Source organism: Hippocampus comes, unplaced genomic scaffold (assembly GCF_001891065.2).
Source record: "Hippocampus comes isolate QL1 unplaced genomic scaffold, H_comes_QL1_v1.1 scaffold242, whole genome shotgun sequence".
Classification (NCBI taxonomy): domain Eukaryota; kingdom Metazoa; phylum Chordata; class Actinopteri; order Syngnathiformes; family Syngnathidae; genus Hippocampus; species Hippocampus comes.
The window spans coordinates 1,460,889-1,474,628 of record NW_017805385.1 but is presented as its reverse complement, the minus strand read 5'-3'; the positions used below and the strand labels follow the sequence as shown (position 1 = coordinate 1,474,628).

Sequence of the window (13,740 nt, the reverse complement as noted above, 5' to 3'; positions counted from 1 at the left end):
CACATATTTCACCCCGAAATGATGGTAACAGTTGAATAACACTTCACCATGAATCAGTTATAACGCTGAGAAAACAGAGGAATGGCTTCAAGACACTATTGTTAAGTCCTTGAGCCATTATACAGCTGTCACTATGAGTTTGTCCCGGAACACGTGGGCACTTATATGGCAAGAGATCTGCCGTGCACTGTTAATCAAAGACTATTCCAGACTGCAGGACAGCCACGGTTAAGGTACTTGGAGAACAATTAGCCTTTATCTCAGCTGTCGTGAGTTGTTTGTCAATTGACACGTGGCCACTTAAAGTCGGCCGAGGGAAGTGGTGAGAATTTGTCGGCCATTGTTAGAAGAACATGGGCAGAGGTGTGCAAATTTACCACCTGAAGAAGACTGAGAGATGAACGGACAGGATGTGCAGAAAGGATGTTGCGAGCTTCTGGCTTATTGAAGCTGACAATGCTGGTTGGTCAAAGGACATCAAACTTTATTTGGAAGTTAACGTTACATATTCATGAGAATTTACTATTTTTAAATATAAAAGGTGTCATTTGTGAATCATTGATTCATTGGAAGTATGAAAGTAGCTCCACAAAGCGACCAGTCATCATTATCATGCAAATGTATTGCGCAAGCAAAAGCTCACCTGAACTGTGACTGCAGTTTGCCTGCCTTGGTGATGAAGTCCTCCCAAATCGGGTAGCCACTCTGCCAACGAGAAAAAAAAATTGTGTTGAAATAAAGACAGACTTCATAATTTCCAGTTAAATGACATTTGAGATGGTGCAGGTGAGGAGAGGGCAGCGACAAGCTAAATGTTTGCCAAACAGATTAAATCACTTAAGTCACTCTTCAAATGATTATTTTACCGTGATAGAGATTAGAACAATTATGAACACATATTTACCATCGTGTCCTTTAGGCTGGAAAATGGGTCACAAGCTTCTTTGGGAAAAGTCCCCTCACAGCAAAACCATTAATACGATGACATAATGAGCCCGCCACCTAATGGGACTCTAAATATACCTAATTGAGGTCTCTGGCTCAAAATAGTTGAATCTAAACTATGGCAGCAAAAGAATGGTGTTGAGGGGAGCCTGCAGGCTATGAAATGGAAGTCAGCAGTGGAACCGCACAAGATAAAGACAGTGAGGGCTTGACCAAATGTTTGCCAGTGATGTGTTAGTACTGTCAAGTGCCTTCGGAATGTTATGTTATGCTGTCAAACATTACACCCAACAGTCACTGAAGCGCTTTCCGTCCTCTGACTTCTCTCGCTCTCTCTCTCTACATTACATCACTTACTGTATGTCAACTCCCAGAATTAAATAGATGCTAAGCAAGAGATACTTAAAAAAACATGGTCTAATTGACTTTTGCCATTCTCTTTTGTCTCCATTTAATTTCACACCTTAACTTCCTCATGATCTCGAATGCATTCAAATACATAATGTTATATTAGTTGCTGATAGATCAAACAGCATCTCTTCATTAGTAGAAAGTGATAGTGAACCAGGTGGATTTTACTGCTTAACTCATATTCTACACACACAATATTAATCAGAATGTCGTGTTTAGACTAGTGGGGTTGCATCATTTTAGGTTGACTTACCCTTTAAGGCACATGTGTCAAACGCAAGGCCCGGGGGCCAAATCTGGCCCACCACATAATTTTACGTGGCCCGCGAAAGCAGCTCAAACATGTTAACTTCCATGATCCTTTCTAAAATGTCAACCAAAATTTTTAATTCTCTCATGTAATAAATAACAGATATATTCGAAGCATTTTCTTGTTACCAACCCCTTCATGATAGTAACTTAAACAATAGTTGAATCAACAGTTATTCTTGACTTCTTTATATGGTTTCAATCATAACTAAAATGTGGCCCGCGCCATAAATGAGTTTGACACCCCTGCTTTAAGGTGTCTAACAATAGTTAAGAGTTGTTTAGGTGATCATTTGTCCATTGTCGGTTCGTCCATACTCGGGATGGGCGATACATATCGTCCTCGATATTATCGTCAAAGTTGCTTTCACAATGTGCAATTTTAATTGATCACGTATTAATCCAGTCTCAAAAACAGACTGGTTCAGGTGCATTGACTGGCTACGAAGGAAGAGGAACTGATAAGTCTTCATTCTGCAAATCAGCGGGCAGGAATACAGTCACGTGACTCAGCCGAAGGAACGCAACTTTTGTTTCAAATATAGAGGAGTGTCTCATCTCAGTGAGTAATTTCATAGCAAGACCTAAGTCAGATGTATTGTATTGTAAAATGTGATGATATCTGTCATCATGGAGTAAGTAATAGGAGACATTTAAGTGACATAAATATTCACAAAAACAAATGAAAACAGACAAAAAAGCCTGCACATTTGACGTAACTATGACCAGTACGGCTTACATTTTTTGCTGTGCTATATCTATTCCTTTCAAAAGGATGTAACAATATGCAAACGTCTTAAGTTGGTTCTTTTGTTTGTTTGTTGTTCTTTGAAATCTAATTGTGCTCTCACAGTCATCTTTACAGGATGGCCACTCCTTGAAAGAGATGCAACAATGTTGACTTCAAAGAGAATTTGTCAACTGATGCCCATCAAGACTTATAGAGATACTTTTGAAACCTTTTCCAGCTTTATACACGTTTATAAATAAAATTCTGACCTCAACCCGATTTAGATACGGTGGCATGCAAACAGACATTCCACGAATCTCGCTGAACTGCAACCGTTTTGTTAAGAGGACTGGTCCAAAATTCATGTGCAAGTTTGATCTCCAACCAGTTACGAAATCTAAGGGTTTCTTACTTTTGCATCCCAGTCCTGTGAATGTTTATGTTATTTTAAAAAACCGCAAAACATAATTGCTTGTGTTAGCATTAGTTGAAGCAAACTGTTTGTTCTATTTGTGATTTAGAATAAAACCAAGCAACAACTTACAAATTTGTGCGAAAAATTAAGAAATGTTTCCATACTTTTCTCATGTAAGTGTTGGTGGCTGATATTAGAGACAGTGGTGACTGTGATATTCGACACCGGACCGTTAAAGTTTTCACATTTCTGTTCGAACGGACGTCTGGCCATTTTGATCCCCCCTTCATATGTCAACGCCTTGAGACCCCGCGGACATTGTTCCACTACGACGGTCACATTCTTTCCATTCCTTCGGGGCAAGTACAGCAGCTGAGACGGCAGCTAATTGTCTCTACAAGTCGTCTCTGTCAAAAAAAAAAAAGTGGGGGCAAATAAACTTCCACCTGCCTGCCCCAAAATGGAATATCCCAAATTAAAATGACGACACAACTACAGTAAATGTTTCAATTTAACGAATAAAACACACGCTTACCAATATATACATATATTGGGAGATATCTACATATATAGTGTTTTGAAGAGTTTGGAATTCATGAGCAAACATTAAACAAGTTACACTAGCAGGAGCGGCATGCAATTACTCAAGTATATCATCGACACGACACATACGTTAGAAGGATTGGGTCTGTTAGAAGCTGCACAATAACGTTTATATTACCTTCATGTCTCCGATAAGAGTTTGGAAGAGTCCTCCAAGCGCACTGCAGTCCTTCTCGATAACAGCCTCCATTTTTCAGAGGACCACCTCCGAAGCCCAGGAGGTGAGGGTGGAAAAGTCAACCCGAAAACAAACAAAATAAATACAACTATAGATACCTGGAACTAGTGTATCCGTTGCTGAGAAATGAACAACAAGAGGTGTTTATACAAAAAAAGAAGTTGTGAGAAAAGGAGTTCACAACTGCCCGGTGCACCATTCACTTCAAACAAGCTGATGGAACGAGAGTGAAATTTAATTCCCAGTGTCGTCTCCACGCCGCTTGCTTCATAGCCATGTTAAGACAAAAACACTTCAACTGAAGTCGAAACTAGAGACACGTCACGGTGTCTGAGGATATTGACAGGTAAACCTCTTGAAATAGCCAAGAGTGTCGTCTGTGGTCGCTTTCAAAATACGGACTGAAGTCTGGTAGAACAAACCCTATGAGCGAAAACAAGTCAAGCTAGCGACAACTCAGAAAAATCTGCTTCCGGTTAACTTCTACAATAAAAGTATACATTTTCTAAACGTTTGGAAAAAATAATAGTACTGTAATACAATACAATACAACACAATACATCCTGATTTATATAGCGCTTTCACAACAGCTGCAGCTGTAACAAAAAGCGCTTTAAAAAACAGTCAACATAAAGTAAATAATAAACACAATAAACAAATAAATAAATCCTGATCAGGCCTGAGGTGTGTTTTTTATATATACTGTATATTGAGAGAGAGAGTGAGCGAGAGAGAGAGAGAGAGAGAGAGAGAGAGAGAGAGAGAGAGAGAGAGAGAAGAGAGAGAGATGATAGATTGATAGATGCGCGCGCACACGTTGGGGGGGAGGCACATCCGATTTAACCAGACATGTGGCAAAAATGCTATTTTAAATACAGCCCCGTCCATACGTGCAAAATACGTGCTCTTGATATGCTCTTGATATTATCAATGATAATACAGTATTCTGTATTATCATTGATAATCATTGTCATCCGTTTGAAGAATTTGCCGAGTCCAAACAAACACGTACACGCATTCTTCGTAGCTCATGAGAGTGCATTTTGGACCGTGTAAATTATAAACCCGAAAAAATATTTACTGACTGTCAGTCAATGAGTGACATCTAGCGACTAAACTTTGAAAGACAACATAAGATAGAAAAATAAAATAACGGGAATTATAGAACAAGTTGTAACCTGCAAACGAGTCGTTATATGTTCACTTAAAGCCATGAAATCCCTCCTGGTAACGCATTCGAGAAAAAAAAAACAATGAATGCACCAATTTGAAGAAAGTGTGCTGTATTTCTTGATGGAAATTGTGCGCGCCCGTGCGCGCGCGCGAGCGCGCACACACACACACACACACACACACACACACACACACACACACACACACACACTCACACACACGCACACGCACACACGCGCACACGCACGCACGCATAATTATATACTTATTATACTGTGCTAATATTTTCCGTTTGAAACGGAGGTTAAAAACTTTTAAAATGTCTTCATACATTCATAATGTGTTCATTGCATGTCTGCAAATACTCTACTCAAATTGTGTCACAAAGTTGTGGGTAAACACATTTCGCTGACATCATTTAAGCTATATTTCTCATGGATTTATGAGGCAGGGCTTGGTGTTAATCCACTAATTTATACATTTAGGTTGGAATGCTACAGTATTCTTAAAATGACTTTCATTTTTACTGTACAGGGTGGCACGGTGGTCAACAGGTTTGTACATCCACCTCACACTACAAAGGTCAAGAGTTCGAATCTGGGCTCCGGCCTGTGTGGAGTTTGCATGTCCTGCACTTGTGGGTTTTCTCCGGGTACTCCGGTTTCCTCCTTCATACCAAAAATATGCATGGTAGATTATTGAACACTCTAAATTGTCCCAAGGTGTGATTGTGGAAGTGAATGATTATTTGTGTATGTGTGCCCTGCAACTGACTGTCAACCAGTACAGGGGATATGCCGCCTACTGCCCGAAGACAGCTGAGATCGGCTCCAGCACGTCCGTGGACCTCATGAGGATAAGCAGCTCAGATAATGGTTGGATGGACGTTTCTTTTCATTATGTACAGTAATAAAAAAATGTACATGTGTTAAAATATTTAGCCACTAGAGGTTGAAAGCGAGACATGATTAAAAGGGAAGTATTGGATTTCAGATTTCAAAATTACTTCATCCCTGGCAGTTGCTAGAACATGCAAAACTATTTATTGAACACAGCTGTGATCATCAGACACAGAGAACGTCTCTTTTATTTTTCATAATACAACAATGCATTTATCCCTGCAATCTTAAACGATCATGTACTGTTTTAAGTGTTGTACTGTATTTACCTCACAACATGCCTTTTGCAGTAATTGATTTCTCTTCACGTTTGTGTACTTTGTATCCAAGTGTATTGTGTGCATTTTGTTAGTAAATATATTTTTTCAAAGTTGGCTGTGTCTGCATTGGGATCCTTTGTGGTTTATATTTATAAATTGCCCATTTTCCTGTAACAGTTAAAACTTGATTTCACCTTGTCTTTTTTCCTTTTTAAATAGAGTACTGTATCTCAAATATCTGGCATTTAAACAGGGGTGTATATATATATATATTTTTTATGTCCACTGCATGTAAATAAAATTACATGAAATTTGTTTTGGTAAAATGTTATTACATGTTAATATTAAAATTTTTATGATTTAACAAAATGTACTAAAATAAAAACAATGGCACAAGCATTTAGGCATTTTATTTTAAATGAGGAATAATTTACTATTGTAATACAGACTGTGATCGGCTTCACTTATTCGAACAAATTATAATAAATTGGGACACCAAGCAAACCTAATAGATTGAATATTTATCATGATTTATTCTTGATGTAAATGATTTTAATATGCAGTTAAATAACAGCGTAGACTGTTAAAATTCTTTAAAACACAGCGATACTGGTAGGCTTGAGTGTTTAATCCTATACATTAAGAAGATAAACAAAGATGTCATCTAATGAACTATTAGTATGTATATTATATTAAAATTCTTCAAACCACCAATAGTGGGAGGTTTGGTGTTTAATCTGATAAGGAGAAGCCACACACTGATGTCATCTGACAAATTGTTACATATCAACAAAACAAAAAATGCCATTTCAACATGTATTTAAAACTATATTTAAAAATTCAAAAGCACATCATGTTCATTGTGAAGGGAGTTTCCATTCCTTTGGCATCACTGTATTGTGGGGTCTTTCCTAGAAAATGTCCAAGCATGTGAAGCTTCTGTTGAGCATGTCACAAAAGCAGCACACCTCAGGGAGTTTCAGTTGTTTTGGAGTTGTGAAACATTCTCTTCAGTGAGGATGTGAATCCAGTAGAATAAGGAAGCTACAGTGTTGATGTGGAAAAAATAGCTGTAGTTGCATAAGCATCACGAACGTGCCTAACGTGAATAAAAAAAGCTTGTTGCATAATAAGTGTCAAAACATGACTCACGTGCATGCCATATTAGATGTCAACATTTTTCAATGTTTTCTCATCCCTTCGCTACACCACTCAACATGTTTAGAAGTTAGGGACCTCAGAAAAGTCATTCTGTAATTGATAAAGTCTTAAAAAAAAAATCACAAAGGTATCATACTGAAAACAGGGCATTCCAACTCCACACTGAACAGAAGCATGATTTCTGAAGCTAATGTATTGTTGTATTGTGAATGTTCCTCTTGTTGGTGAAGAACAGGTGAAAAATCAGTTTGAGTTTCAGGTTAGATCCTCCACCTCTTGAACGCCATCACCAAACTGCAGCTGTAGAATAGCGTTACCACAAATGCAAATACCTGGAACAAAAAACAAATAGATAAACAGAATGTGGAGAAAATATCAATCAACTTGATGGACAGCAAACTGTACCGGTGAGCTAAATTCCAAATCAGTTTGATTGCTATTAAGGCAAATTTCTGATGAGAATTTGATTCCAAGTTGTGGACTTCTAAGCTGCCACAGTGGTCAGAACTCCACTAAACCGTCCATCTATCCATCCATTTTCAATACTGTTTGAACACATGGATGAGCTTTGGATAAGAGGCAGGTTCTTCGCAGGTAGTGTTCATTATGAATACCAAACCTAAATTTCGATCTATCTATCTATGAGTTCAAGTATCTTGAGATTTTGTTCATGAGGGAAGGGAGGATGGGGCGGGAGATCTACAAAGCGGATCGGTGCAGCTTCTGCAGTGATCCAGACTCTGAATTGGACTGTCGCCGTAAAGAAAGAACTGAGCTGAAAGGTGAAGTGATCGATTTCTTGGTCTTTCTACCCTCACCCATGGTCACAAACTCTGGGTCGTGGGCGAAAGAATAAGATCCTGGATACAAGCAGACACAAGAGAGTCAGCATCACCATTATCAGTATGTCAGTGTATAAAAACATTGTGGAGCTTTGAAGGTGTAAAGCCAGTATTTATAGGATATACACTGACACACAACTATTTAGCACATCCGCCTCACAGTGCGGAGGTCATGGATTTGTATCCGACTCCGGCATATCTGTGTGGAGTTTGTATGTTCTCCTGCGTGGGTTTTCCCGGGTACTCTGGTTTCCTCCCACATTTCAACAACATGCATGGTAGGCTGATTGGAAACTCTAAATTGTCCGTAGGTGTGACTGTGAGTGAGTATGGTTGTTCTTTAATTTGTGCCCTGCATTTGGCTGACAATCAGTTCAGGTTGTATCCCGCCTACTGCACCAAGACAGGTGGGATAAACTCCAGCATACCCGCGACCCTCGTGAGGATAAGCGGCTCAGATAATGGCAGGATGGATGGACACTGACACCCAATTAGAAAGGCTTTCCAACCATATTTCACTCACCGTGGCCACTACGTTAATATTAAACTGGTTGCCAGTCATCACAGTGAATACATTTCCGCGAGGGTAGTGGATACACATAACAGTTCCTGTGCTGTTTGGCAGGGGTGTGATGATGGCTCCTCCATTGGCTGCCGTTGTCGCTGCCTCCAGTACAAAGGCAGCAAAATAGAAAAGCAAAGCTACAAAATGGTAAAAAACATCCTGAAAATGAGAAGAGAGGGAGTGTTAGGATGGCATGGCACTCAGCACACATCTATACCATGGCCTAAAGAATGTGGATGGCTGACTTATCTGGGTTTCCTAAAAAGAGTATCTGAGGTTTAAAATTATTGTGCAATTTGGCCAAGAGGTGGGAACATATTATTGCACATCAATTTTAAAGTCACTGCACTGACTCCTTTTATTATTCAGGGTTGATTTGGAGGTTCTTGTACAGGTTTTTAAATGACTTAACGGTACTGGTCCTTCTTATCTTTCAGAGCTCCTTTTACCCAGAGAATCCTCACAAGCTCTGAAGTCCTCCCGCTCTGGCCTATTTAGCAAACCCTTGGGTCAGGACACGCTCACAGCACAGGCCACATGTCAGTTGTACCCCTGTAGTATGTGGTCATGAAAACCAACACAGAAAACCACAGGGACCACACATAGAATGATATGGACAGCACCAGGAACCGTAATTTTCCTCTCCCAAACCTGATACCTATCGTAGTACCAAGACAGACCTGTCAGAGGCAGCCTAGTGCTATGAGTCATCCAGACCGACATATACGGTAATACTCAAAGAAATGAAGAGAGTAGTCCTACTACTACGACTACTACTACTACTACTACTACAATATGAAACGGAAGAAGCTAGCATAACTGTTATCTTATATGGGAACTAGGCTAATTGTAGTTGCAAGCACTTCTCTTTGTCATTTTTATTGTGGTCAAGACACATTATAAGACAAACACTCAACACAATCAATTGCTCCTCTCTACTTGTGTTGTGCAACCACGCACGCTTCATTGAACTGTAAATGTTATCGAAACATGCAGAACAGCCCTGGTGTGTACAGTACAGTCAATAATTCCACACACTAAAACAAGGCACACACTACAAACATGGCAAAACGAAGAGTCATCGCATTACACAGGTAGACAAAAGAGTTTGAGGGGAGTTTGTGTTTTCGATCCTGTGAGTTGGATTGGACAACAACAGCGAGGTCTTTGTTGTGTTCTGGTGTGAGCTCATCATCCACATCGCTCATTGTTCTGATGAAAACAAACAAAACATGCTTGACTTCTTCTGAACAAAGCTTAGTGCTGAGAACAAGGCTGAGAGGCTAAACTTCACAGAAACGGTAATTTTCTGGGCTATGCTAACCAAAACTGTGCACAAATTGTATACTACAAAGAAATTGTTTATGTGTGTTTGTATATATAGATAGATATATTTATCGATACACACACACACACACACACACATATACATATATATATATATATATATATATATATATATATATCAAATTCTATCACCACAAAATGACAGCCGATAGCTCAATGAATACATGATTACATGCACTGGCTGCTCCAAGGAACAAACCAACACCAGACTCGAATACTACCTACCAAAAAGTTCCAGTCGATGTTGATGCGGTCAGCCAGGCCGGTGATGAGGAGGAAGAGGTAGGCGGAGGAGAGGAAGAAGGCAGTGACAGATACAAACATCACCCACCCTTGCAGCAGGGGGACTGGCACATTGGAGGAAGCCACCAGGATCCATACTAAACCACCAAATAACTGGAGACACAAGCATCAGCACGTCAACGCATAACTTTATTCTCAGCGTTTCAAAATCCAGCCATACAGACACCTCATTGTACCAAAATGGGACTTTAATGTATTCACTGCAGCTCTTCACCATTGTAAAGTACAACTATGAAAATATAATTCAGCCAAAAGTCGAAACACCCCAAAATACTTTCATCCATCCATCCATCCATCCATCCATCCATTTTCTGATCCGCTTATCCTCACAGGGATCGCGGCATGTGCTAGAGCCTATCCCAGCATTCTTCGGGCAGTAGGCAGGGTGCACAATGAACTGATTGCCAGCCATTCGCAGGGTACACAGAGACAAACAACCATCCACACTCAAAATCACACCTAGGGACAATTTGGAGTCACCAATAAACCTGCCATGCATGTTTTTAGAGTATGGGAGGAAACCGGAGTACCCCGAGAAAACCCACTCTGGCATGGGGAGAACATGCAAACCGCACACAGGAAGGCCGGAGCCAGAATCGAATCCTGCACAACTGCACTATGAGGGTGATGCACTAACCAGTCGACCATCGGGCCACCCCCCAAAATACATATGCAATCCAAGTCAAACCAAATTTGGAGTTCAAATAATCATTGTGCGTGATGCCACTAAATCAAGTGAGACAGCTCATTAAGCATCAGGAATGAATGCAACTAGTGTGCTTTGCTTCTTAGGGGGGGACTGTTTCATATTATTTGTGATACCACCGCAGAGGGCTACCAATGAGAAAGGCAAAAAGGAAATATGTAATGATACACTCTAAAAATACTTGGGTCAAAAATAAGAAAATTTAGGTGAAATTTGACCCAATTTATGTGTTAAAAAAAGGACCGACCCACACTTGGGTCAATTTTCGTAAAAATTGGATTATTCAGTTTTGATCCAAGTTTTAGGGTGAAATGAAAAGAACAAATTGGGTCAAAACAATGCAAAAAATTGGGTGATCCCATTTTGACCCAAATTCTAGGGTTAAATGAAGATCCATCCATCTATCGACTTTCTCATCCGATTACCCTCACAACAGTCGTGGGGCATGCTGGAGCCGATACAAGCTGTCTACGGGCTGTCGGCAGGAACACCCTGAACTGGTTGCCAGTCAACCGCAGGGCAAACATAGATGAACAACCATCTGCACTCACACTCACACCTAGGGACAATTTTCAGTGTTCCATTAACCTGCCACGCATGTTTTTGGAATGTGGGAGGAAACCAGAGTACCCAGAGAAAACCCACACAGACACGGGGAGAACATGCAAACTCCACACAGGAAGGCCGGAGCCGGGATCGAAGCCTGCACCTCTGCACTGTCAAGCCGACGTGCTAACAAGTCAACCACCAGGTCACCCTCATTTATATATTTATAATTTGTATTTTATGTACCGGTAATTGTTTTGATTAAAATAAACCAACATTAAAACGTTTTAATCTCAATTAAGACCTGGAAAATTAATTCAATAAATAGCCCGTTTCAAATAAGCAAAAAACAGCCGATTTTATGTTCTATTTTTGTACATTAACATTACAAAATAAAGGCCTATTTAATCCTTTGTAAAAAAATAAAAAATAAAATAAAATAAAATTTTCTGCTTTTCATTCATATCTCTGTTAGTGTTAAGGAACCAACACATTTAAATTCATAATTATTTTAAATAAATCAGTAATGAGTCAGATATTTAAATTACATTCTGACCATGCAGCGTCTGCTGTGATGCGGACTTTGTATTGGTCTGTTGTGGTAAAGAAGGAGCTGAGCCAAAGGGCGAAGCTCTCAATTTACCGGACGATCTACGTCCCAACCCTCATCTATGGTCACGAGCTATGGGTCGTGACCAAAAGCACGAGATCCCGGCCGGATACAAGCGGCCGAAATGAGTTTTCTCCGCAGGGTGTCCGGGCTCTCCCTTAGAGATCAGGTGAGAAGCTCGGTCATCCACGAGGGGCTCAGAGTCGAGGCGCTGCTTCTCCACATCGGGAGGAGCCAGATGAGGTGGCAAGGGCATCTGATTAGGATGCCTCCTGGACACCTCCCTGGTGAGGTGTTCCGGGCATGTCCCACTGGCAGGAGACCCCGGGGACGACCCAGGACACGCATGAGAGACTATGTCACCCAGCTGGCCTGGGAACACCTCGGGATCCGCCGGGAAGAGCTCAAAGCAGTGGCTGGGGAGATGGAAGTCTGGTCTTCCCTACTCGACCCCGCGACCTGACCCCGGATAAGTGGCAGAAAATGGATGGATGGATATTCTGACCAATTTGAGGAATCCGCGTAAAAAAAAAAAAAAAAAAAATCACATCATTCAGCTCCTAATGTCGAAATTATGAAACAGTTCTGAGTGTAACCTCAGAACCAGAAATGCAACTCATGTTGACAGAGGACATGGTATGGCTGATCATCACGATATGGGCAATGCAATTAATCACATAAAAAAAAAAATTATTGTTACTTAACGTGTTAATTGCAAAAATTGCCATACAAATGGTCAGTAGTTTACTTTCTTTTAGTTTTAAGTTAGTTACACTAGCATGACTACAAAGAAGCGTTAGAACATTGTTTTTTATAGTTGATAAAAGTACTATAATGGTGTCATCCTTGTCATAATTCACTTCACACTAATTGTCATGAGGTAAATTGCTTTGAATATAGAACATTAATATAAACCAACTTCGTTTGACACCGCAATGTCTGTATAATTCGAGCAGGATGCACACTTTTCCCATTAAAACCCATAATAAATATGAAAACACTCAATTCATAAATGGCAAACAAATCATTTCACAATTAGAACAAACAATGCGATGTACTTAATTTCCATGCTATGATAAAAGCCTGGCAAATGAACGTCTCCTTCGATGATAAAAGAGAAATAATTCAAATAGGCAAAACCTCAGAGGTGTCAAGGACCGGGAGATCACCTTGCAGTTCCAAAAGGTCGTCAGGAGAGACCACGGGGTTGCTACAAGTATACTGCTACAAGTACAGTGTACTATGGCTGAACATCCACTCCAGTCATCCCATGAGTTCCGGATCAACACTTACGATTTCTAAGCAGATCAGCGCCCCAGAGTAAGTCCTCAACACTTCCAGCCCCAAAGGCAGCGAAATTGTGGGTCCTGGGAAGGAGGTGACAGCGGGATTGGTGGCCGGCTCCGACATCTCTCCGTCCGCCTCTCTCTCTCCGCTCTTTCTCGGCCGCCTCTCTGGCTCTCTCACCCCCCCAGAGAACCCACTGGCACAACGGACTGGAGGAGCGGGGGAAATTCCTCCGGAGTCATGTGTCCCTCTCCAACAGAACAGGTCGGACAGGTGCACCGGCCGGCCACTCCCTTGAAGCCATGATGTTGCGTTCGAGGACATCACGGATTCGGTAAAACCTCCATTTCAAAATGGCCTGAGCGAACGAGACTATGAAATACTGTAGTTAAAATGGTAGATTTCCCGAAAATTGATGAGAGAAATCAACTATACACCGAGAAATTGACC

General features: G+C 40.6%; 2 protein-coding genes across 7 annotated transcripts in view; both read right to left on the bottom strand.

The window, feature by feature from the left end:
• Nucleotides 1-4,026, bottom strand: part of LOC109517646 (metastasis suppressor protein 1-like) — a 37,493-nt gene extending 33,467 nt beyond the window's left edge. For 4 of the 6 annotated variants that reach the window (XM_019872943.1, XM_019872946.1, XM_019872945.1 and 1 more), the window contains exons 1-2: nucleotides 3,532-4,025; nucleotides 644-705 (exon numbers count right to left, since the gene is read on the bottom strand). In XM_019872943.1, the coding sequence (XP_019728502.1) occupies nucleotides 644-705; nucleotides 3,532-3,603 (134 nt within the window). In that variant the 5' untranslated portion in view covers nucleotides 3,604-4,025. Of the gene's footprint in view, nucleotides 1-643; nucleotides 706-3,531 lie in introns of all 6 variants that reach the window. The other 2 variants (XM_019872944.1, XM_019872947.1) reach the window with 1 other exon arrangement.
• Nucleotides 4,027-6,318: 2,292 nt separating this feature from the next.
• On the bottom strand, nucleotides 6,319-13,552 carry mal2 (mal, T cell differentiation protein 2). Its single transcript, XM_019872984.1, has 4 exons — nucleotides 13,297-13,552; nucleotides 10,064-10,234; nucleotides 8,450-8,650; nucleotides 6,319-7,416 (listed from the first exon to the last, which is right to left on the bottom strand). The coding sequence occupies exons 1-4, from the start codon at nucleotides 13,411-13,413 to the stop codon at nucleotides 7,345-7,347; spliced, it is 561 nt and encodes a 186-aa protein (XP_019728543.1). The 5' UTR covers nucleotides 13,414-13,552; the 3' UTR covers nucleotides 6,319-7,344.
• Between the last annotated feature and the right edge of the window lie 188 nt (nucleotides 13,553-13,740).

What these genes read in the sequence shown, in the direction of transcription:
- mal2 (XM_019872984.1), bottom strand. Translation starts at nt 13,413, where the DNA reads ATGTCGGAGCCGGCCACCAATCCCGCTGTCACCTCCTTCCCAGGACCC. An exon ending in CGCTGATCTGCTTAGAAATC is followed by an intron (nt 10,235 to 13,296) that starts GTAAGTGTTGAT and finishes TTGTGTCTCCAG; the next exon opens with TTATTTGGTGGTTTAGTATG. An exon ending in ACATCGACTGGAACTTTTTG is followed by an intron (nt 8,651 to 10,063) that starts GTAGGTAGTATT and finishes TCTCATTTTCAG; the next exon opens with GATGTTTTTTACCATTTTGT.